Source organism: Ambystoma mexicanum, chromosome 2p (assembly GCF_040938575.1).
Source record: "Ambystoma mexicanum isolate Mex_15411 chromosome 2p, UKY_AmexF1_1, whole genome shotgun sequence".
Classification (NCBI taxonomy): domain Eukaryota; kingdom Metazoa; phylum Chordata; class Amphibia; order Caudata; family Ambystomatidae; genus Ambystoma; species Ambystoma mexicanum.
This window is the reverse complement of record NC_090923.1, coordinates 1,162,059,846-1,162,084,333: the sequence shown is the minus strand read 5'-3', so window position 1 is coordinate 1,162,084,333 and position 24,488 is coordinate 1,162,059,846. Positions and strand designations below refer to the sequence as shown.

The window sequence follows — 24,488 nt, the reverse complement described above, 5'->3', positions numbered from 1 at the left end:
CAGACAATGATGCCTGACCTGGAATCAGATAAAATGACTGACCAACAACCTCCCACCCAAAACAAGTCATTTCCAAATGCATTACAAGAGTTGTAGACGTAACATAACAATGAATGCCTGTCTGCATGCACATTGTGCATTGCAAAATCAACACTGCAGCTTCTGTGTGCTGTGTCCTACTCCTGCAACACACTGCTCAGCGCACATCACAGTGAACAGCCATTGTGTGTGATGCACACCCTGAGCATCACATCTAAGCGACAGCCCACATCAAAAAGCAAATTAGGCATGTACAGGATCCATAATTGGTCACAGAACATGTGCTGCAGGGACACAGTGGCCACCAGAAGGCAAACAGTGTACACGTGGATATGCAAGGGTGGGAGTACATGTAGTGCATCAGAGTGCAAGTGTGTGGGTCTGCAAGGACATGCACTCAACATATGGATGTGCACTCAAGTGACCATCAGTGTTCTCTACACATCACATGTGAACATTCACCATGTGTACACCCCAGCATGTCAAACCACAACTATCCCCTTGCACCTGAAAGGTAAACACAACACATGAACAGGCATTGATCAGCACAACACAACATGTACATAGGATACCACCATTACAATGTCAGAGTTCCCATCACACTGCAGGGCAAGGCAACTATCAACAACAACCCCCCCCTCCCTCCCTCACAAATGACCATGACCCACTGAACAACTGCACCTGGGTCATGGAGCCTTCAACCCTCAATTCCACCTGGCCACAGGATCACCTTTACCCTTCGTCACCATCTCCCACCTTGTGTGTAAAAAGGTGCCTGCACCTTCAGAATCCACACTAATTTCCAAAATCACAAAATCCAAGGCATAAAAACGAACCCGAACACCCTCCAGTAGATGACTTGACATAGCAGTACCTCACAAAGGCCAAGTACTACCACAATGATGCAACAACCAAGGTAGCACAGTAAAACAATGTCACAACAGGATGTGAACCATGTGTGGTACATAACATAGGATGATGCACCATGAACGGATGTGTACCGTCACAGGTCCCGTGTACAGGCACGGGAGTGTCACGAAACAACCACCCCCACCGTGTCCCGGGTGCCTGCAAGGTCAAACTCACACAGGCCCCTGAGATCCTGGTGGGGAAGGAGGTTCACGGATATGCAGTCGGGACAGGTGTTGGCACACTGGATAACTGGAATAAGTGGCAGGAGAGGGGAGGAGGAATGACACATGAAAGTAGGGAATGCACTAAAATGTACTACCTGCATGAACACATACACAATCCAAACAAACTTGGACATCATTGTCATGGCCTTCTGTAGTCCATGCTTAGGAGTGGTACGAACCAACCACCCCCTCTAGGGTTTCGGCGCCTGCAAGTTCGGGGCTTACACAGGCATCCGCAACCCCAGCGGGGAAAGAGGGTTAGGGAACGTTGCTTGGATAGGTACGGGAAGCAGGAACACCGGGTAGAGGGTACAGGGTTCAAAATTGCATAGGATTCCGGGTGATTAGGGGGAAAAAAACATACCAAATTGAACCACACATACATCCATGCATTAGTGCACCCCCCAGCAAGCCTATGCAGAGCAGTTTGAAAGAAAAACAACAAGACACTTAGCTCTGGTTTTGAGTGCTGGCCTCCTGCCTGCGCACTCTCAGGTCCGGTTACAGGAGCACTGCAATGCTGCAAAGAGAGCCACAGTCAACAACCTGTACGTGCCAATTACACAAAAACACACCACCAAACATGCCCCATAGCAACAAACTACTCTACAAACAGACAATCTGGTGTAGATGCTTCGTACCCATATATAACATTACCCCTGTGACGGGTCATACACAGTCAATGCAGTATGTCAGCCGCCGGTGGGTGCGTGGCAAATGGAACACCAATGTGTCACAATTCACACAACATGCAATGTTCCCTGGGTAAGCAGACAGACCCATATAGCAAGCCATGACTTCAGAGCAAGTTGCGTACCACCATGACCGAAACAAAGTTGGCAGTGCATTTATCATAAAGTACATGGAAATGAAATGCACTGCACCCGAGTATGTCCCTTGCTGTATGTCCCTGTGAGCTGCCCCTTTCCATGTCTCGGAAGGCTACATGGTTGATACAAGTGCCTCAATGGACCTTGGTGTACCGGAGGCCATGTGCCACTGCCCCTGCGGGTGTCCCAGACAACGTTACAATCAACAGCCATCAGTCCACCAACACATCTGAGCTGCATTGTGTGCTTCAACACCAATATTCTTCCAAGCTCACCCTCAGTGCTGTGACTAAGCCTGCATGTGCAACTCGCCTGGCGCAAGCTTTGCTGTGTTGTGGCCCCCCTGTGCTGCTCACCTTGCCTGGAGTTCCTTGGAACACGTCAGCAGTTCTAGGATGTAGGTCTGCAATCCCTGTGCCTCTGCTTGTGCACACATGTGCATGTGGGCACCAACAAACGTGTCCAGAATTCCGTCGTCCAATGGGCCATGTCTGCTGGCTAAGGTGCTCTGGAGGCTCATCCCCCTGCAGAAAGGGCATGAAACACATGATTAATGCTTCAAAGTCATCTGTGTGTGTCTCTTCAGGCATCTCATTACTTGACCATGTCAGAGAGTCACAGCATAAATCATAAATCTCAGTCCGTCTTTCACATCCAAAGTGTGTAACACTATCTACAGCATGAATTGCAATAAGCACGTGTACAGTAAAGATAAGAAACATACTACACAATGCATAGCAATGAATGTACACATTAATCATGAAACACCCCATCTAGCAAAAGCTGAACAGTGGACAATAACACCAAAATCATCCCCACTAGGGGTGTAAACACAAGTCGCACAGCACCAGACATGCCACAGATATGACATTCCAAGGCCCTTGTGTAAAAGTTTGTGACACCGAACCATCCTTGCAGCCCATGGATATGGGAGGCATGAGTGGCATATGTGAGTCAAGAACTCCAAGCAGCAAACACATACACAAGACAAGCCTGAAGGGCCCAGCTGGAACAGACAGTGGATGCCTTCAAAAGCCACAAAGCACCGCACCGTCACATGAAAGCACAACAGACGGGCAATTTTAAACTATAGTAACTATTAACTAATTACACTAACGATGGAAAACCTACATTACCTAATTAAACTAACTATCAAACAGAAACTTAACTAACTAAACTAAAAGAAAAATCAAAAATGGCCACATACGACCCGGGGGGGAGGGGAGGCACCCAGGAGGGGGGAGGTACAGGGTGCTGCTCAACATGCACATGCGATGATGCTGAGCAAAAAAAAAAACCACCATGGGCTCAACGCCTGCACAGCCCGACCTATGTGGGAGATAGATGGTCGTCCGAGTTTGGCTCATCCTGTAAAGGAGGACGTGGCACAGTAGCCTGGCCACGCCTGGCTGCAGCTTGCCTCTCGTCGGCAGCAAGTCTGCCGGACGGGTGAGCCTGGTTCTGTGTGGCGATGTGATGTAGGTCTGCATGCAGAACCTCACGTGATACACGTGCTTCCTCTTGCAAGGTAGCACGTGTAACACGGAGTTCCTCCTGCAAGGCCTGGCTGGACAACCGCTGCACCTCCCGGCAAGCCTGTAGCTCAGCCGAGATGGTACGCTCAAGCTGTGCAAACCTCTCCTCTGCCTGCTGCCTCTGGGACATCATAAGGACACCCAGAGTGGATCTGAGGGAAGCATACTCCTCCCTCAGGGTATCCATGTGCGCCTCTGCGTGAGCAGCAATTGCTTGACGCAGAGATGACATTTCAGCCTGGCATGCCCTGTCTGAGGCCGCCATGCCCAGCCTGAGCGAGAAGGCCGTGGACCGTGCCGCCTGCTGCTGGAGAAGCACCTGCCTAGCAGGGGGGAGCACAGATCGGGCCACACGCTCCATGCTGTCAGCGATGTTCTCCATTGCTGCCCCCTGCCGTTCTGAATTGGCAGTCATGTCTTGCTCCCACTCAGTATACTGCGGTTGCGCGCGGCGACCGCGTTGCCAGGCTTGACCCCTGCGGGACCCAAGGACCGGGGGTCCTCGCTGTGTTGGCACCGCCCGTGGCTGCACGATTACATGCCCCCGTCGACGTGATGTCCCAGGCACATCATTGACTGGTGTTCGAGGGTGACCCTGCGTCCCGATCCACCACGGGCGGAGGAACCAAGACTGTCTGATCCCTCAGTGCAGGTGTCGCAGACAGAGGAGTGTCCACATCAGAATCACTCACCCCTGACACATGGACTTGATGCTCATCCAACTCAACATGGACGTAAGAGTCGTCATCAAGGCTGGACTCATAGGCAGCCAGAGACAAGATGGACTGTAGCACTTGGGGGTTTTCGTGGCCTACCACCCCACGACCCCCACTAGTGCCGGGTTGATGTAGTGGTAACAACCCTGTGTCTGGCATGACAACACCATCCTCCGCCTCCATTGCGTCATCACCTGAAAAATAGAGAGAAAAAAGGTCACTACACATGTCAGAAGCACACAACACACACACACACCGACAGCAAACGCATCAGGCAGATATGTGACACACAACATATAACCTGCCATGCATGCTGGGTCAACTTTGAATTGCTTCTGTGATCAGACCTGTTGAAAGGTGGCAGTTTCCATGGAAGTGGGTCTATGCAGTGCAGAAAATGTTTACGCCACTCACTACCTACATGTACAAGGACTCCATGGTGTGCCAGGAAATGTGAAGGCAGTGCAATGTCAAATTCATACATCAGGTGCATTGTGCATTCAATGTGTACCATATCTAGAAGCCAAGCACCCCTCCACCCCAGTACCAAAGCAGGGATGCCTAGCATGGTATCAAAAGGCTGACCATACACCTGTGTATTGACAGGCAGTGTTGACTGGCATCAACAGCTGAATGTGATTCAAGTGACAACACTGCAAATGATGCAGGGACAGTAAGCAGGACACATGATGAAAACTCTGGATTCCGCCCATGTGTGAAGAAGACACAACAATAGTTGGACAGAGTCATTGGCCATTGAACAGGCTGAGGCCTGTGAGCCACACAGATTGTCAGACCCTAAACATGTGTGCAACGCAGGACTGAGCCACAGTTGACATGGGAAGGCTGATGAGATGGCAGGCAATGTATGTAACCAAGGACTTGTATTACAGTGATCATCCAGTCAAGGACACATAGGGGCATGCGTGCAATGCACATGGAGCATGAATGGGCACTCATGTCCCTGCGGGAGATCTGACCTATGCACAGTACAAGTGAGATACCCTGCATCAAGTACTAAGGCTGTACCACACAGCATATGTTTGGCAGATTCTACGCTGGAAGTTAGCATCTACACAGGACGCATGAACAAGAAAGTACACATTGGCAAGATTGAAGAACACCAGTGCAAAGGTCGAACTGGGGTGCAGAGTGGCGGAGGAGGGGCAAGGGAGCATGCCTACATGGAGTCCCCGCATGCAGGCAGAGGAGACATGCATGACGGAAGCATTGCATTACTTATACATCAGAACCATGTACACGTCACATGTAGCGGCAATCATGCACAACACATCCCACAAGTGAAACACACACGTCCTCAACAAACACGCATCAACACTCACTGGACTGGGCATCAAAGTCCAGCATCTCAACCACTCCTTCGACCAATTCAGGTGGTATGAACTCCGCAACGAGTGCCTCATGCGGAGTGAGCTCTTCCTCCTCTGGTGCAGGCCCACCGCCAGTCACCAGAGTCAAGTTGTAATTAGAGGCACGCTTAGCCTTAGTGCTGCGTTTGATGTCATTCCAACGCTTTTTGCACTCTTGCGCCGTGCGCACCTCATGGCCGAATGAACTGACATGTTCCGCAACATGCTTCCAGTGGGTGTTACGTTGGGCAGCCGTAGTCTGACTATTGGCACCCACTAGCATGTCACGGCTGTGGCCCTGCACGTAGTCCACGAGAAAGTCCAGTTCCTGCTTACAGAAAGGCTTCTTCCTCGACGTGCAGGAGGTCGTGGCTGTGTGTGGGGTCCCAGCCTGTGCTGCAGGTGCAACCTTCCTCCTCTTGGACTGTGGCGCAGACCCTGGCTGGCTAATGCAGCCCTGAACAGTATGGCCAGTGGGTTCGGTGGATTGAGCCAAGAGAGTGGCAGGTGGAGGGATGACCAAAGGCCTGACTTGTGTCAGTGGCAGCTGGGTGCCCACTAATGGACCCTGCGCAGCAACACCAGCTGTGGCAGGGTCATTGACCGCAACGGTCCTGGTTGGCAGACTCACAACCGTGGTGCTGTTGGGTGCATCTGCCCCTGCACTTGCCAACACCCGGCTGTTCGGGGCAGCAGATGACATGACTGCCCCCAGGGACACGTGTCTTGGTCTGAGCAGCCCGGCCTGCCCCTATGGTTTCCCCCCTGGCCTGTTGGAGATCTACCAAGGGCTCTTCAAGTGCCAACGCAGCCTGCGCTGGCAGACCCTGAGCCTGGGTGGCGGTGTCCACAGCTGCACCTGCAGCTACCACTACCCTTCGGCCCGTGGCAGTCGATGGAACGGACTGCCGGGTCACACGGGCGCCAGTGCCAGATGCAGAAGCTGCATCCCCCGGAACCACAGGGGGTGGTGGCATGACTGCACCGACACATGGCACAGATGTAGTAGTGCCGGCACAGATGGAGTGGTGCCAATGGGAGGTGTACACCACAATTGACCTGGGCAATTGGGGTGAAGGGGGTGGGAAGCAAGATGTTAACAGCCCCCCTGCACCTGCAAGGCTGTATGTGACCCCGGTGATGTGGTGACGGGTCACGCAACGCTCAGGCACCCCAAAACTGCAGTAAAACCGTGCACGCAACCCTGCAGCCTACGCGCGTGGATTCAACCTCCCGCAGTACGCGGTGGCACCCAGTAACACGAATAACGTGTACGCGTGGGACACGCAGGCTACTATGACATCGAAAATGGGTGCGATACACAGTGGCACCCGCAGTGGGAAAAAGAGCGTGTGCGACTCACCGTCTGACTAGCGCGATGCAGAAAAACACGCGTAGCCAATACCCCCGCCAAAAGAAGAGATACGTCCTTTATAGCTGTGAAGTTGTGATGGCGCGCGAAACAACAGGAAGCAGCAACACACTTCGGTCTCCACGAAAGGCACGTACAGCGAACTGCTGGGCCCGCTCACCTTTAACCCGTGCTGAGGGAAACGCACGCGCGCGTCACGTCACTTACGCGCATGGGCCCTTTCCCCGTATTGCACGCGGACGTGCAGTTTTTCACGCGCGCTGAAATGGGCATTCACGCCTGTGCGCGTCACGTCACAGGGGCGCTTGCGCTTGAGGGGCCTTCTGTCCAATGAAATTGCGTATGCGTGCAGACGCGCTTACGCGCTAAGGGCCTTTCCTCGAATTACACGCTGACGTGCCGAATTTTCACATGCCAAATCACTCCGTATCAAGCTGGCCACGCATAAGCACACGGAAGACCACGCTCCTGCCCAGAAGGCCGAACTACTGCCCCACCAGAGCCCCGAGCATGCTCCCACCTGCCATCTGCTGCTGCCTGACTGCCTGCTGCCCACGTGCCCTGCCATTTGCTGCCTGCACATCAGCCAGGGGTGCTGTTGCTGTGACCACCCCTGCTGGAACCGAAGACTCCCGACTGGGATTCCATCGCTCCACAGCCCAGCCCCAGGACCCAGTTGCCCACCCACTCCTGCCTCTGGGGTTGTCATGTCGGGCACTGCAACATCTGGCACCACTGACAACCCCAGGCTGGAGAGGCAGAGGGGCACCAGCTTCAGTGCCAGGGAAGTTGGTGTCCTGGTGGAGCAAGTCCTGGGGCAATATGATGCCCTCTTCAGAAGTTCCCGCGCCGACAAGGAAGGACGGACTCGGATCTGGACTGACATCGTGACTGCCATCAACGTGGAGGGGGTACCAGTCCGCGACTTCCAACATGTCAAGAAGCGCTGGGAGGACTTCAGGTCCAGGACCCTGAACAAGGCCCGGCGCCTCTTGAAGGCAGCGGATGCCAAGGGGCGCCGGGGCCTCTTGTCGGAAGATCAAATGAGGGTCCTGGAACGCATATCCCCAGCGCTCCACGTCCAGGTCCTTGAGAGGCAGACCCATCTGGAGTCGAGCTGTAAGTGTACATGCATCCTGATTGTGAGCTGTGCGTGTGGTGATGTTTCAGTAGTGTGCAGGTTCCACATCTGTTTGTATTGGGTCGAGTATGGGTGGGGGTGTACAGGGCCGTGGGGCTAACACATGCGAGGGCTGTAATGTGTGAGACATGGATGGTGCTTGTGTGTGTAGGCTTGCATGCCAAATGCAGTTGTGTGGGCAGACATGTTTGGATGAATGTGTATGTAAGTAGACATGTCCGTGATGTCACGCATGTATGTTGTTTTCAGCTGCATCTATCAGCACTGTGTACATGTGCATTTGTGTGTATTTGACAAGGGTGCAACAGTGATGCAACATGGATGCATGTGACAGCGGGATGTGGAAGCCTGATTGGCAGATGTGACATGGATGCCCATCTGAACACTGCGACACTTGGCAGAGGTGTACACATGCATGCAAGTGTGGTGGTGTGTGTACATGTGTGGTGCACTTCCTGTGTTGCATGTGATGGCTGGCTCAGCTTTGCCTGCTCATGCTGTTGTATGTGTATGGATGGTGCTGGCAGTTGCGATATGCCTGTGGTATGGCTCATGTGTGCGAGTTGAAATGGCATGTGTGTTGGGGATTGTGATGGCATGTCTGAGGTTTGCCAATGCCACTCATGTACAACTGTCATGTGTGTATGTGTCCATTGTACAGTGCCCTGATGCCTGTGTTTTATTTCTCTCTGTCTGCAGCGTCAACTGATGAAGAGGGCGGAGAAGGTGCTGTGGAGCACAGGGGCGGGGATCCCACCGCCAGCCGGAGACGCAAGGCCCGGCTCCCCTCCCAGGTTGTCATCTCGTCGGGGAGTGAGGAGTCCGGTGCCGCATCCCAGGCCGCAGCTGCCGGGGGGAGGTCCAAGAGGCGGAGGTTGGAGTTGGACTCCTCGGCAGCAGAAGGGGCAGCTGGGCCCAACGGGGGAAGATGGCACGGAGTCATCCAGGTTGGTGGGGGGTTTGGTGGAGGAGGAGGCCATGCAAGCAACAGAGACGGGGTCTGGAGGTGGGGATCCCACTGGTGCTAGTGGTGCAGTGCAGGACCAGGGACAGGAGGCAGCACAGGTCGCCGCGGAGGTGCCTGTGTGCAATCCTGTCCCTGATCCTGTCCCTGCATCATCTTGCACCAGCAGGGATGCCTACGTCCAGACCCGTTTTCAGGCAGGGGATGAGCAAACTACAACTGGCCTTCCTCTGCCTGCGGACGTGGCTAACCGGGTCCGGGTTGAGCCTGTCCTGACTGGTGTGGCGTTGCGTCAACAGGCCATGCGAGGTGACCTGCAGTCTTTTCATGAGGAGACTGCACGTCATCTCGAATGGCTCGTTGACCACGTCAGCCTAGTGGGACAGGTCACCCAGGCCGGATTCCTCCGTTTGATGGGGCTTGCTACGACCCCCTCCTCAACTGAACCCCCTACGCGCCAGTCGTCCTCCGTGCCATCTTCCCACCCATCAGTCACCTGGGTGCCCTGTGGAGCTGCCTCTGACGGTGCGGCCAGGCTGGTGGAGGAGGCATCCCTGCCACAGTCGGGAGTCGGACGTCCAGCAGGGGTGGCCACATCAACGACTGCATCCCAGCCGGCGGAGGATGTGCAGGCAGCAGGAGGCAGTGCACGGGCAGAGGCGCAGCAGCAGCAGCAACGTGGTGGGAGCCATGAAGGCTCGGGGCCTTCAACATCGGAGGGGCAGGCATCGTCCGGAGGGCAGGAGGACCCAGGACAGAGAGTGTCTTCCGTGTGGCAGTGGTTGGGCCACGCCATAGATGCGGAGTGGCAGTGGGCGGAAGAGGCACGGCTCACGATGGTCAGGGCGGAGAACTACATGCGGAGGGCCCTGAGGCGGGCCGAGTGCCTCGAGGCAATCCGCAGGGGGTTGGAGGTGGACACGTTGACGGCCCTGCGGACCCTCGGGGCCATGGAGGAGGACCGCCTCCGGGACATTGAGCAGGAGTTCGATGATGCCCCGGCCCAGGGCATCCAAAAGTGAGCCGTCAGACTAGCCCGCTGCCCTTGTACATAGTTATGTAGTTAGTGTTAGGTTTCCTTTTTTTATTTATTTTGGACCTTTTGGACATTGGCCACATTTTTGTATATAGTTTATTTTATTAGTTAGTGTTGTTAGATAGATTTCATTTCTTTTGTTGGGATAATGGACCCTGGCTTGTTCGTCTGTACATAGTTCACTGTTGGATTTTATTTTTCTTTCACAATTTACCCATGGAGCAATGGCTTTCAATTATTATTTCCCATTGGATTTTCTTTTGTGGACACTGACTTTGGACACCATTACTTTGGATTATGATTTTTGGTTTTGCTTTTTTTCACGGACATGCTTCTTTTCTTTTTTGTAAATTCCCATTTCTGTTTCTTTATTTTTTAATCTATTTATGTTTCCTTTAATACGTATTTTTTTATCGAACTTCAATGTGTAGTATCATCTCATTGGTTTCATGCATATCATGATATGGGTTTTGAGATTCACTGACACCCATTGGGTGTATGTGAGGGACATGTGTTACTTTTGAAACTTGCAATTGGTGTTCTGTCATGTAATTGCCATTTCTGAGTGGGTGGATGCAATACTCGGGTGGGTGTTTTGCATTTGGATGCTGACCATAGGGACCAGGGATCTAGATTGTGATGACATGTTGGCTGGGGAACATGAGTTGGGGCCTTCTGGCAGGTGCCCCACAGTGCTGGGGGGTGGGGGTGATGGGAGACATGAGTGGGGGCCTGGTGGAGGCTGCCCCTGCACTGCTGGGGGTGGGGGTGGTGGGGACATGAGTTGGACATGGGTGGGGGCCTGCTGGAGGCTGCCCCTGCACTGCTGGGGGGTGGGGGTGGTGGGGACATGAGTTGGACATGGGTGGGGGCCTGGCGGAAGGTGCCCCTGCACTGCTGGGGGGTAGGGGTGGTGGGAGACATGGGTGGGGGCCTGCTGGCAGGTGCCCCACAGTGCTGGGGGGTGGGGGTGGTAGGGAACATGAGTTGGACATGGGTGGGGGCCTGCTGGCAGGTGCCCCACAGTGCTGGGGGGTGGGGTGGTGGGGACATGAGTTGGACATGGGTGGGGGCCTGCTGGCAGGTGCCCCACAGTGCTGGGGGGTGGGGGTGGTGGGAGACATGGGAGGGGGCCTGATGGAGGCTGCCCCTGCACTGCTGGGGGGTGGGGGTGATGGGAGACATGGGTGGGTGTCTGGTGGAGGCTGCCCCTGGTGGCTGGGGGGTGGGGGTGATGGGAGACATGGGTGGGGGCCTGGTGGAGGCTGCCCTTGGTGGCTGGGGGGTGGGGGTGATGGGAGACATGGGTGGGGGCCTGGTGGAGGCTGCCCCTGCACTGCTGGGGGGTGGGGGCAATAGGGGACATGAGTGGGGGCCTGGTGGAGGCTGCCCCTGGTGGCTGGAGGGTGGGGGTGATGGGAGACATGGGTGGGGGCCTGGTGGAGGCTGCCCCTGCACTACTGGGGGGTGGGGGTAATAGGGGACATGAGTGGGGGCCTGGTGGAGGCTGCCCCTGGTGGCTGGGGGGTGGGGGTGATGGGAGACATGGGTGGGGGCCTGGTGGAGGCTGCCCCTGCACTGCTGGTGGGTGGGGGTGATGGGAGACATGGGTGGGGGCCTGGTGGAGGCTGCCCCTGGTGGCTGGGGGGTGGGGGTGATGGGAGACATGGGTGGGGGCCTGGTGGAGGCTGCCCCTGCACTGCTGGGGGGTGGGGGTAATAGGGGACATGAGTGGGGGCCTGGTGGAGGCTGCCCCTGGTGGCTGGGCGGTGGGGGTGCAGGGAGACATGAGTGGGGGCCTGGTGGTGGCTGCCCCTGCACTGTTGGGGGTGGGGGTAATAGGGGACATGAGTGGGGGCCTGGTTGAGGCTGCCCCTGGTGGCTGGGGGGTGGGGGTGATGGGAGACATGGGTGGGGGCCTGGTGGAGGCTGCCCCTGCACTGCTGGGGGGTGGGGGTAATAGGGGACATGAGTGGGGGCCTGGTGGAGGCTGCCCCTGGTGGCTGGGGGGTGGGGGTGATGGGAGACATGGGTGGGGGCCTGGTGGAGGCTGCCCCTGCACTGCTGGGGGGTGGGGGTGATGGGAGACATGGGTGGGGGCCTGGTGGAGGCTGCCCCTGGTGGCTGGGGGGTGGGGGTGATGGGAGACATGGGTGGGGGCCTGGTGGAGGCTGCCCCTGCACTGCTGGGGGGTGGGGGTAATAGGGGTCATGAGTGGGGGCCTGGTGGAGGCTGCCCCTGGTGGCTGGGCGGTGGGGGTGCAGGGAGACATGAGTGGGGGCCTGGTGGTGGCTGCCCCTGCACTGCTGGGGGTGGGGGTAATAGGGGACATGAGTGGGGGCCTGGTTGAGGCTGCCCCTGGTGGCTGGGGGGTGGGGGTGATGGGAGACATGGGTGGGGGCCTGGTGGAGGCTGCCCCTGCACTGCTGGGGGATGGGGGTAATAGGGGACATGAGTGGGGGCCTGGTGGAGGCTGCCCCTGGTGGCTGGGGGGTGGGGGTGATGGGAGACATGGGTGGGGGTCTGGTGGAGGCTGCCCCTGCACTGCTGGGGGGTGGGGGTGATGGGAGACATGGGTGGGGGCCTGGTGGAGGCTGCCCCTGGTGGCTGGGGGGTGGGGGTGATGGGAGACATGGGTGGGGGCCTGGTGGAGGCTGCCCCTGCACTGCTGGGGGGTGGGGGTAATAGGGGACATGAGTGGGGGCCTGGAGGAGGCTGCCCCTGGTGGCTGGGGGGTGGGGGTGCAGGGAGACATGAGTGGGGGCCTGGTGGAGGCTGCCCCTGCACTGCTGGGGGGTGGGGGTGGTGGGGACATGAGTTGGACATGGGTGGGGGCCTGCTGGCAGGTGCCCCACAGTGCTGGGGGGTGGGGGTGGTGGGAGACATGGCTGGGGGCCTGGTGGAGGCTGCCCCTGCACTGCTGGGGGATGGGGGTGGTGGGGACATGGGTTGGACATGGGTGGGGGCCTGCTGGAGGCTGCCCCTGCACTGCTGGGGGGTGGGGGTGGTGGGGACATGAGTTGGACATGAGTGGGGGCCTGGTGGAGGGTGCCCCTGCACTTCTGGGGGGTGGGGGTGGTGGGAGACATGGGTGGGGGCCTGCTGGCAGGTGCCCCACAGTGCTGGGGGGTGGGGGGGGTGGGGATCATGAGTTGGACATGGGTGGGGGCCTGCTGGCAGGTGCCCCACAGTGCTGGGAGGTGGGGATGGTGGGGACATGAGTTGGACATGGGTGGGGGCCTGCTGGCAGGTGCCCCACAGTGCTGGGGGGTGGGGGTGGTGGGGACATGAGTTGGACATGGGTAGGGGCCTGGTGGAGGGTGCCCCTGCACTGCTGGGGGGTGGGGGTGGTGGGAGACATGGGTGGGGGCCTGCTGGCAGGTGCCCCACAGTGCTGGGGGGTGGGGGTGGTGGGGAACATGAGTTGGACATGGGTGGAGGCCTGCTGGCAGGTGCCCCACAGTGGTGGGGGGTGTGGGTGGTGGGGACATGAGTTGGACATGGGTGGGGGCCTGCTGGCAGGTGCCCCACAGTGCTGGGGGGTGGGGGTGGTGGGAGACATGGGTGGGGGGCTGGTGGAGGGTGCCCCACAGTGCTGGGGGGTGGGGGTGATGGGGACATGAGTTGGACATGGGTGGGGGCCTGGTGAAGGCTGCCCCTGCACTGCTGGGTGGTGGGGTGGTGGGAGACATGGGTGGGAGCCTGGTGGAGGCTGCCCCTGCACTGCTGGGGGGTGGGGGTGGTGGGGAACATGTGTTGGACATGGGTGGGGGCCTGCTGGCAGGTGCCCCACAGTGCTGGGGGGTGGGGGTGGTGGGAGACATGGGTGGGGGCCTGGTGGAGGGTGCCCCACAGTGCTGGGGGGTGGGGGTGATGGGGACATGAGTTGGACATGGGTGGGGGCCTGGTGGAGGGTGCCCCTGCACTGCTGGGGGGTGGGGTGGTGGGAGACATGGGTGGGGGCCTGCTGGCAGGTGCCCCACAGTGCTGGGGGGTGGGGGTGGTGGGGAACATGAGTTGGACATGGGTGGGGGCCTGCTGGCAGGTGCCCCACAGTGCTGGGGGGTGGGGGTGGTGGGGACATGAGTTGGACATGGGTGGGGGCCTGGTGGAGGGTGCCCCTGCACTTCTGGGGGGTGGGGGTGGTGGGAGACATGGGTGGGGGCCTGCTGGCTGGTGCCCCACAGTGCTGGCGGGGGGGGTTGATGGGGACATGAGTTGGACATGCGTGGGGGCCTGGTGGAGGGTGCCCCTGCACTGCTGGGGGGTGGGGTGGTGGGAGACATGGGTGGGGGCCTGCTGGCAGGTGCCCCACAGTGCTGGGGGGTGGGGGTGGTGGGAGACATGGGTGGGGGCCTGGTGGAGGGTGCCCCACAGTGCTGGGGGGTGGGGGTGATGGGGACATGAGTTGGACATGGGTGGGGGCCTGGTGGAGGGTGCCCCTGCACTGCTGGGGGGTGGGGGTGGTGGGAGACACGGGTGGGGGCCTGCCGGCAGGTGCCCCACAGTGCTGGGGGGTGGTGGTGGTGGGGAACATGAGTTGGACATGGGTGGGGGCCTGCTGGCAGGTGCCCCACAGTACTGGGGGGTGGGGGTGGTGGGGACATGAGTTGGACATGGGTGGGGGCCTGCTGGAGGTTGCCCCTGCACTGCTGGGGGGTGGGGGTGGTGGGGACATGGTTGGACATGAGTGGGGGCCTGGTGGAGGGTGCCCCTGCACTTCTGGGGGGTGGGGGTGGTGGGAGACATGGGTGGGGGCCTGCTGGCAGGTGCCCCCACAGTGCTGGGGGGTGGGGGTGGTGGGGAACATGAGTTGGACATGGGTGGGGGCCTGCTGGCAGGTGCCCCACAGTGCTGGGGGGTGAGGGCGGTGGGGACATGAGTTGGACATGGGTGGGGGCCTGCTGGCAGGTGCCCCACAGTGCTGGGGGGTGGGGGTGGTGGGGACATGAGTTGGGCATGGGTAGGGGCCTGATGGAGGGTGCCCCTGCACTGCTGGGGGGTGGGGGTGGTGGGAGACATGGGTGGGGGCCTGCTGGCAGGTGCCCCACAGTGCTGGGGGGTGGGGGTGGTGGGGAACATGAGTTGGACATGGGTGGTGGCCTGCTGGCAGGTGCCCCACAGTGGTGGGGGTGTGGGTGGTGGGGACATGAGTTGGACATGGGTGGGGGCCTGCTGGCAGGTGCCCCACAGTGCTGGGGGGTGGGGGTGGTGGGAGACATGGGTGGGGGCCTGGTGGAGGGTGCCCCACAGTGCTGGGGGGTGGGGGTGATGGGGACATGAGTTGGACATGGGTGGGGGCCTGGTGGAGGGTGCCCATTCACTGCTGGGGGGTGGGGGTGGTGGGAGACATGGGTGGGGGCCTGCTGGCAGGTGCCCCACAGTGCTGGGGGGTGGGGGTGGTGGGGAACATGAGTTGGACATGGGTGTGGGCCTGCTGGCAGGTGCCCCACAGTGCTGGGGGGTGGGGGTGGTGGGGACATGAGTTGGACATGGGTTGGTGCCTGCCGGCAGGTGCCCCACAGTGCTGGGGGGTGGGGGTGGTGGGAGACATGGGTGGGAGCCTGGTGGAGGCTGCCCCTGCACTGCTGGGGGGTGGGGGTGGTGGGGACATGAGTTGGACATGGGTGGGGGCCTGGTGGAGGGTGCCCCTGCACTGCTGGGGGGGTGGGGGTGGTGGGGACATGAGTTGGACATGGGTGGGGGCCTGCTGGCAGGTGCCCCACAGTGCTGGGGGGTGGGGGTGGTGGGGAACATGAGTTTTACATGGGTGGGGGCCTGCTGGCAGGTGCCCCACAGTGCTGGGGGGTGGGGGTGGTGGGAGACATGGGTGGGAGCCTGGTGGAGGCTGCCCCTGCACTGCTGGGGGGTGGGGGTGGTGGGGACATGAGTTGGACATGGGTGGGGGCCTGGTGGGGGGTGCCCCTGCACTTCTGGGGGGTGGGGGTGGTGGGGACATGAGTTGGACATGGGTGGGGGCCTGCTGGCAGGTGCCCCACAGTGCCTGGGGGTGGGGGTGGTGGGGACATTAGTTGGACATGGGTGGGGGCCTGCTGGCAGGTGCCCCACAGTGCTGGGGGGTGGGGGTGGTGGGAGACATGGGTGGGAGCCTGGTGGAGGCTGCCCCTGCACTGCTGGGGGGTGGGGGTGGTGGGGACATGAGTTGGACATGAGTGGGGGCCTGGTGGAGGGTGCCCCTGCACTGCTGGGGTGTGGGGGTGGTGGGGACATGAGTTGGACATGGGTGGGGGCCTGCCGGCAGGTGCCCCACAGTGCTGGGGGGTGGGGGTGGTGGGGAACATGAGTTGGACATGGGTGGGGGCCTGCTGGCAGGTGCCCCACAGTGCTGGGGGGTGGGAGTGGTGGGGACATGAGTTGGACATGGGTGGGGGCTTGCTAGCAGGTGCCCCACAGTGCTGGGGGGTGGGGGTGGTGGGGACATGAGTTGGACATGGGTGGGGGCCTGGTGGAGGGTGCCCCTGCACTGCTGGGGGGTGGGGGTGGTGGGGACATGAGTTGGACATGGGTGGGGGCCTGGTGGAGGGTGCCCCTGCACTGCTGGGGGGTGGGGGTGGTGGGAGACATGGGTGGGGGCCTGGTGGAGGGTGCCCCTGGTGGCTGGGGGTGCAGGGGGACATGCGTTGGTGGGCAGTAGTGCAAGTTGACATGTGGGTTGGCTGGGGGGCATGGCCATGGTGGATGGGGTGCCTGCAGGACATGTGCAGGGTAGGCCCCTGTGGTGTGAGCCACCTGCAGGGGCCGTGGAGGGTTTAGAGGGAACACCTGGGAGGACCCACACGTCCAATTCACGTGTGGTGCTCCCCGCGCACCCCTGATATGCACGTACCCTGCTGATATCGCGTGTGAAACTTCCCGCGCACCCCGAAATACACGTAGCCAGGACATTTGCGTATGTAACTTCCTGCGCACCCCTGATATACATGTACCCTGCTGACTTCGCGTGTGAAACTTCCCACGCACCCCCAAGATACACGTAGCCAGGACATTTGCGTGTGTAACTTCGCGCGCACCCCGAAATACACATAGCCAGGAGATTTGCGTGTGGAACTTCCCGCGCACCCCGAAATACACGTAGCCAGGACATTCGCGTGTGGAACTTCCCGCGCACCCCGAAATACACGTAGCCAGGACATTCGCGTGTGGAACTTCCCGCGCACCCCTGGAATACACGTACCCTGCTGATATCGCGTGTGAAACTTCCCGCGCACCTCGAAATACACATAGCCTGGACATTTGCGTGTGGAACTTCCCGCGCACCCCTGGAATACACGTACCCTGCTGATAACGCGTGTGAAAATTCCCGCGCACCCCTGAAATACACGTACCCTGATGGAATCGCGTGTGGAACTTCCCGCGCACCCCTGAAATACACGTACCCTGCTGAAATCGCATTTGGAACTTCCCGCGCACCCCTGAAATACACGTACCCTGATGGAATCGCGTGTGAAACTTCCCGCGCACCCCTGAAATGCACGTACCCAGCTGAAATGGCGTGGGGTACTTCCCGCGCACCCCAGTGGTACACGTTGCCCGCTTGCCGTGCTGGTACAGGGTTAGCGCAGCCCTTTGCGCTGGATTGGAGATTTTGATGGCTTTTCCCTGCGCGAGAGGCGTTCTTGGGGCCGTAACTGGCGCTGCTGCAGGGTCGCTGCGCCACTGTGCGCCACGGCTGGTTTTGGTAGCTGGAATCCATGAATACGCTGTGCGCGGAAATGGGTTTTGGCGCACGCGGCTGGCGCAGGGATTCGCACGCGCACACTGTGCGCCAGCCGCGTGCGCCACTTGTGCGCTGAATTCTATTACCCCCTAACTGTGTTTGATGGGTCTGGCGAGGCTGGTGGCTACCTAATGTTTGCATGATATGTAGGCGAGGTATGATAGCAAGCATAAGCTGTATCTGAATGTGTGTGTGTGTTTGTCTGTTCCCTTAGTGGTGGGGAGCATAGCAGGACTGCAGGTATTAGCCATGGTTGGTGGCATAGAGGAAGAAAGGCCCAGGTATCAGTCAGTGTCTGAAGGCTACAGCGGGAAGGCATTGGTACTGGAGTGTGCAGGGGGTAGTGGAATTGCATTTGTATAGTGCCACCTGCGATAGCTTATGCCATTTAAGCGCTTAAGTATGATATAGCATGCATGGTAAGGAGGAGCAAAGTTGGGCAGATAGTTGGGATGAGGGCGAGGGATAGATAAGACACACAGGGAGGCATGAGAATGAAAAGGTGGAGGAGCTATGCCTACAAATGGACCAAACTGATTGTGGGACTTAACTGTATTCTATGGAGCCTAGCACCGAAAGGAGAGATAGCTGGAGAGAGGTGTTGGCCGCGCCAGGGGGTATGCCTGGAATTTACTCGCTCCAAGCTTGTATGTTATGTTATTCAATATTTATAATTTGCCCATTCATATCCTCTGTAGATTTTGCTAGTGCATTTGATACGATCAATCGGGATAAGCTGTGGGATAAATTCAGAAATATGGCTATGCCTGATCATCTCCTATACACTTGTCAATTATTATACCAAGATACAAGGGCGCAGGAGTGGCTTGGAGGAGCAGGAGACATTTCATCCCCTATACAAATCAGAAGAGGAGTGAAACAAGGGTGTTTATTTGCCCCAATATTGTATTACCTGTTTAATGCAGATTTGGATTCACATATTATTCGCAATGATACCTGTGCACCCAAAATGGGAAAGGAGAGAATCACCTATTTAGCTTATGCAGATGATCTTGCTATTGTTGACAATACAGTGGTCGGATTTTAAAAAAGTGCTGAAAAATAGATGGACTATGCCAAAAGCAATGATCTCTGTATAAACATTGCAAAAACTAAAATGATGAGTTTTGGGTCCACAAATAAGATAAAAAAGGGTATCGTTTCTAAAGAGGAATGGATTGAAAGAGTAGATGAATACTGGATTGCCACTGCATCCATTGAAAAAATCACACTTTCTTAACACACTGTGATCTATCTAGCCAAGAGTCTATTTTACTAGAAATTCTTGCTTTTTGTTGCATACATTCCTGGATGCTGGGTTAAAAGTTCTTCTTAGTGGGTAAATGGGAGGGATGTTAGCATGAAGGTGCCTATCACTCTGGGGCAATCAAGTACACTGGTTGTCCTGAATATCTCAACCTTAGTTTGTATTGGGCTGTTTTGGGTAGTAAGGGGCCACTTTGTAAATGTTTTGATGGGGCATTTAGTTATGCATTCTTTTTGTAGCTCAGAGGTCCTCACACCTTCTGGTGACCATGGGCAGAGTGAGATATCACTCAGTAGGCGTGTGGCACGTAATTCACCTCCAGCTCAACCCATCTTTCAGAAGAATTAGCCTATTAGGAAATCTAGGCCTATCCAGCCCTGTCCCCAAGAACTTTAGGTCACCCGCAGGGCGAGAAGCAATATGCACAGATACCGGAATACTTTCAGAGCTTTTACATGCATCGTCATGTTTCACATTCTTGGGTGACCAACATAAGCATCTGTAATATTGAGGGAGATAGCAACCTGTTTGTTGGTCAATGACAAGTTCAGGATAGGCATGGAGCTGTCTGTTTCAATCCTTTGCTCTAACAAACTATTTTTTTATTTGATTTCTGTTTCCTGGTTCAGAAAAAATGAGGAGTCGTCCGTATTGGTACACACTGGGATCCTGAACCTGCAGGACAATACCATTTCATTGCGGGTGCAAATGGTGCTTACTCACGTGGACTACCGTGAAGATCAAGAGTCGGACAACTTGGGTCTCCTGATGCTGCAGGAGCCCTTGCTCATAGGACCACTTTCCTCTGCCGTTTGCGTGGCTGAAAATATTGCTGAGGAGGAGCAACTCAACCTCACCAACTGCTGGATCGCTGGATGGACCGCCCTGCAAGGTGCCTGGGATGGATGGGCTCAGTTAAGGCTCTCCTGCTGCCTTTTCACCTAAAATCCAATGCTGAATTCCTCCTGCTATTTCAGTCCTGGGACCCACTCTTTGCTCTGTCATTGCCCCAAGTTATTATCCGCAGCACCTGCTGCAATTCCAGTGGCCCTCACATATATCTGCAGTGAACCTCAATCTTGCTATGCACCACCTTATTCTATTATAATTTGAATGATATATGGTTCGTTGCAGGTCTGCTTCTGATAAAAGTTGCTTGAGGGCATAGGAACGTACGCAGTGTTTGCTGTGCCTTCTATTATAAACCATTGAGTGCATTGGTACAGGTTTTAGTATAGGGGAACGCTGCATGTTCACTGTGCCCTGTACTTACAAGGCAGGGACAGACACAGGGATTTACATCTTTTTTTCCTGCAGGAGGTCCCACGTTAATGGTGAAGCATCGCATAGACCTGTTCCTCCGAACGTCCTGCAACAAGTTCTACAAAGGCATTGCAGAATTCATCTTTTGCGTTAACCCGACTGAGACCGACAAGGGCCACTGCCAGGTACATCATTGTTGAATGTTAACCGGGGATAAAATGCACACCTTGGTTGAAGGCTTACTACAGTGCTATAACGCACTGGGGGCAAAAGCATTCTGCTGCCTAACTGCATCATTGCTGTAGACTGTAGCTTTAATGTAAACAATGGCTTAAGGCCAAAAACAGATTAACTGTACACCAGAGCTGATGCAAACACCGGAGCTGATGCAACTAACTGTATTTCTTGCCTATAGTCTAACCACATTTTGAGACATACACCATAGCCAAGCTGCAGCTTCACCATACACCATAGCCATTGCGGAACCACACACCAGAGACTAACCACAATTTACCAGAATACCATGGCTTCAGCCTAATTCCAATTTATCTGTACAGCTTAATATTAAACAATTTACCTGAAGAAAGAGGCACTATGGCGCTATGTGTGGATACTCTTGAGCTGCTCAACACTTAAAAGGCGACTGTCATATTCAACACAGGTGCACCTGTTGGTCTACCGAGTTCCAGAATCTCAGTAAATGCAATAGGAGCCTTTGTGCGATAGGTTTGATCTTCCTGTAAATTTGCATTTCTATTTTTTATTACAACTTCCATTTGAGCCCTCAGGGTGTACCTCATACCTCAACTTGCTCTGTGTGGGGTTGATGGGACGTTGCCCAGTGTATCTGTGCTACTGGAACACTGAATCAATTCAAACATTGTACACTGTAACATCAGAAGTTAGCCCTTTTTTATTTTTAATCAATGGATTACCCCTTTGGGAGTCCCATATCCACACCACCTCGGTGTGATATAAATGATGAGACCGTCTGCTAGCCATCTTTACTGGACAGCAGAGAACCATATCATGTACTTTTTATTGGATTTAGTGCAAGCGTGTCCTTATAGTTCTTTTACATAGTAGCATGTGCATGTTACTTCAGTGAAAGAGAGAGGTGCATTCTTGTAAACTAGTATCACTTGTTCAAAACATGTTCTGCATGGTTTATTTTGCCCTTCCTGTTTGTTTCTCTTGTACGATGGCTTAAACGTTTGGCCATGAAGTGGCTTGATGGTAATTAGTCTTTTGTTGGTGAATAAGGATTTTACTATTGAAAAAAGCTTTGAAATGCTATTTTGAATTACCAATTCCAACAGTAGTGTGAAATTGTGTTTACCTCCACTAAATTGATTGATTGATAGATATGTCATTTCTATCGCGCTCGTACACAAGTGTTTCAGAGCGCGACAAGGCAAGGGAGGGGAACAGGGGAGAACAAAACAGCGATCTTACTAGGTCCAGTGACTTTGAGAACGCGCAAGTGCATGGGAGAGGGGGGAGGGGAAACGTGCATGGAAGGGGGAGAGGTGGAAAGTGCGAAGCAGAGGAGAAACAGATAAATAACAATAAATAAATAATAAAGGCAGCAAACAGTGGTAATGCAGCCAGCAATTTGCAAGTGCCAGGTTTAAGGCAGCAGACAGGGTAGGTCCGATAAGTGCAGGAAGAAAAAGGGGGGGCTGTATGGGTACAGATACAGGCCCCAGTGCAAGGGGTGGCCCGGAAGCAGTGCGGGAGGGTGACAGGATGAGCTGGTAACTGGGCCCAAAAGACAGAGGGTGGCCTGGTGCACGGTGCCAAGAGAGAACAGATCAGCAGGGGAGAGGGGGAGCGAAGGCAGAAGAAAAGAGGAAGATCTTGAGGTGCTTCCGGAACCGGAGATGGTTCTCCTCAAGTTTTAGGAGGGAGGCCCCAGCCGAAGACAGAGATCTACTCCCAGCTCGTTTCTTAGAAAAACGACTGACCCTGAGTGAGTTGGAGGTAGAGGAGCGAAGAGCTCGAGAGGGGAGGTATTTGTGGAGGGATAGCTGTGGGTATTTTGGACCCAGGCCCCAGAAAGCCTTGTGGACAATGCAGAGAGTTTTGAATTTAATCCTTGCATCCACTGGGAGCCAGTGAAGAGATTTCAGAGCTGGAGAGATACGATCTCAGGGCTTGAGGCCAAGGACAAGTCTCACAGTCCTGTTCTGGATTAGTTGCAGAGGGCGGAGAGTAGAGGCAGGCAGATTTAGAAAGAGGCTGTTACAATAGTCCAAGCTAGAGAGAACCAGAGCTTGAGATACCATGAGCTTCTGGGGGAAGGAGAGGAAAGGCAGAGTACCTCTGAGGAGGTGCAGTCGGAAATGTGACTTTTTAGAGACCTCAGAGATGTGGGCGGAGAAGGAAAGGGTGGAGTCAAAGATGACCCCGAGGTTCTTAGCCTCGCAGGTGGGGGTAGGAGGAGGGCCAAGGGAGGCCGTCCAGAGAGTGAGGGGAAAGGATGGTGAAGGTATGCCGATGAGGAGGATCTCCGTCTTGCTGGCATTCAGACAAAGATCATTGGCGGCACACCAATCTTGAATGGCAGTTAGGCAATCTGAGATGAGAGAGGGAGAGGAGGTGGCAGAGGGCAGCCTGAAAATGAGTTGAGTGTCGTCAGCATAGCACTGGAAATTTGAGCAGAAAATGGCAATGCAGTGGGCGAGAGTGCCAGGTATTGGTTGAAAAGCCAGGGCGAGAGGTTAGACCCCTGGGGAACACCACAGGTAGAGAGGAAGATAGATGAAAGGAAGGACCCAAGTTGGACCTGGGAGGGTCGATCTGAGAGGAAAGAGGTCAGCCAGGCCAGAGCCTGATCAGTGAAAGCCAAGTTTTCACGGAGACGGTTGAGCAGGATGGTATGGTTGACCGTGTCGAAGGCAGAAGAGAGATCGAGGAGGATGAGGACAGAGGGAATGTTAGACTCAAGGTTGGTGAGCAGATCTTCACTGATGTTTAGGAGAGCAGTTTCTGTGCTTCTGGCAGCTCTGAAGCCAGACTGGTGGTCATGGAGACAGCCAACAGAATTGGAATGAAGGTTAAGCTGAGAGATGGCCAACTTTTCCAGGAGTTTGCCAAGAAAGGGAGTAATGGAAATTGGGCGATAGTTAGCTGAACAAGAAGGATCAGCTGTGTGTTTCTTGAGAAGAGGATGCACAAATGAGTGCTTCAGAGGGGAGGGGAAGGATCCAGAGGCAAAGGAGTGGTTGCAAAAATCAGCAAGGGCCGGAGCGAGGGTGTCAATGTGGTCCTTGATGGTTTTAGAGGAACAGGGATGAACCTGTTTTGAAGAGGCTTTCATAGATCGGACTTGTCTATCAACCTCGTCAGGGGTGAAAAGAGGAAAGGACGAGAAGGATGGTGGGAGAGTGGCTAAAGGAGGGTCAGCAAGCACAGATGGAGTGGGAAGAGGAGGAGTGTGTGTGGAGAGGGTGGACAGGATGTCCTGGGTTTTTTAAATGAAGTGAGAGGCAAGGGCATTGCAAAGAGCCTGGGAGGCAACAGGAGGGGTAGAGACTGCAGCAGGGTTGGCCATCTCCTTGCAGATTTTAAAGATTTTGGCCGAGTTTTTAGATGCCGCAGAGACATGAGCTTGAATGTGGACTCTCTTCTTGGCGAGGACAGAGAGTCAGTATTGCCTTTGTACCAGGCGACAGGCCAGTTTGTCAGAGGATGAACAGGAAGTCCTCCATTTCCTCTCACCTGCCTTACACTTACATTTAAGTGTAGCTAGGTCAGAGTCATACCAGGAATTGCACTTGGCTTTGGACTTCAAACGGATCCTCATGACAGGAACATCAAGCGTATCAGAAATTGAAGAGTAGAGCAGAGACAGGGCTTTATCAGGATGACAGACAGCCAAAGGTGGAGGGGGTGGAGAAAGTGGCTGCAAAATCCTCAACTGACACACGCTTCATGGGCCAGATGTCCGAGAAGGTAGGTGGCAGTGTGGGGGTAGGCTTGGCTTGGGGGGAAGAGAGGGAGAGATGAGATGAGAGGAGGGAGTGATCGTTCCAGGAGAGAGGAGTGGTCAGAGGGATGGAGAGGGGGAGGTCAGGGA

General features: G+C 56.0%; 1 protein-coding gene across 1 annotated transcript in view; it reads left to right on the top strand.

Moving 5' to 3' along the window:
* Positions 1-24,488, top strand: part of LOC138567268 (uncharacterized) — a 1,463,541-nt gene that overhangs the window by 1,019,430 nt on the left and 419,623 nt on the right. Inside the window, exons 7-8 of the mRNA XM_069645299.1 lie at positions 19,774-20,036; positions 20,462-20,592. Of these exons, the coding sequence (XP_069501400.1) occupies positions 19,774-20,036; positions 20,462-20,592 (394 nt within the window). The remainder of the gene's footprint in view (positions 1-19,773; positions 20,037-20,461; positions 20,593-24,488) is intronic.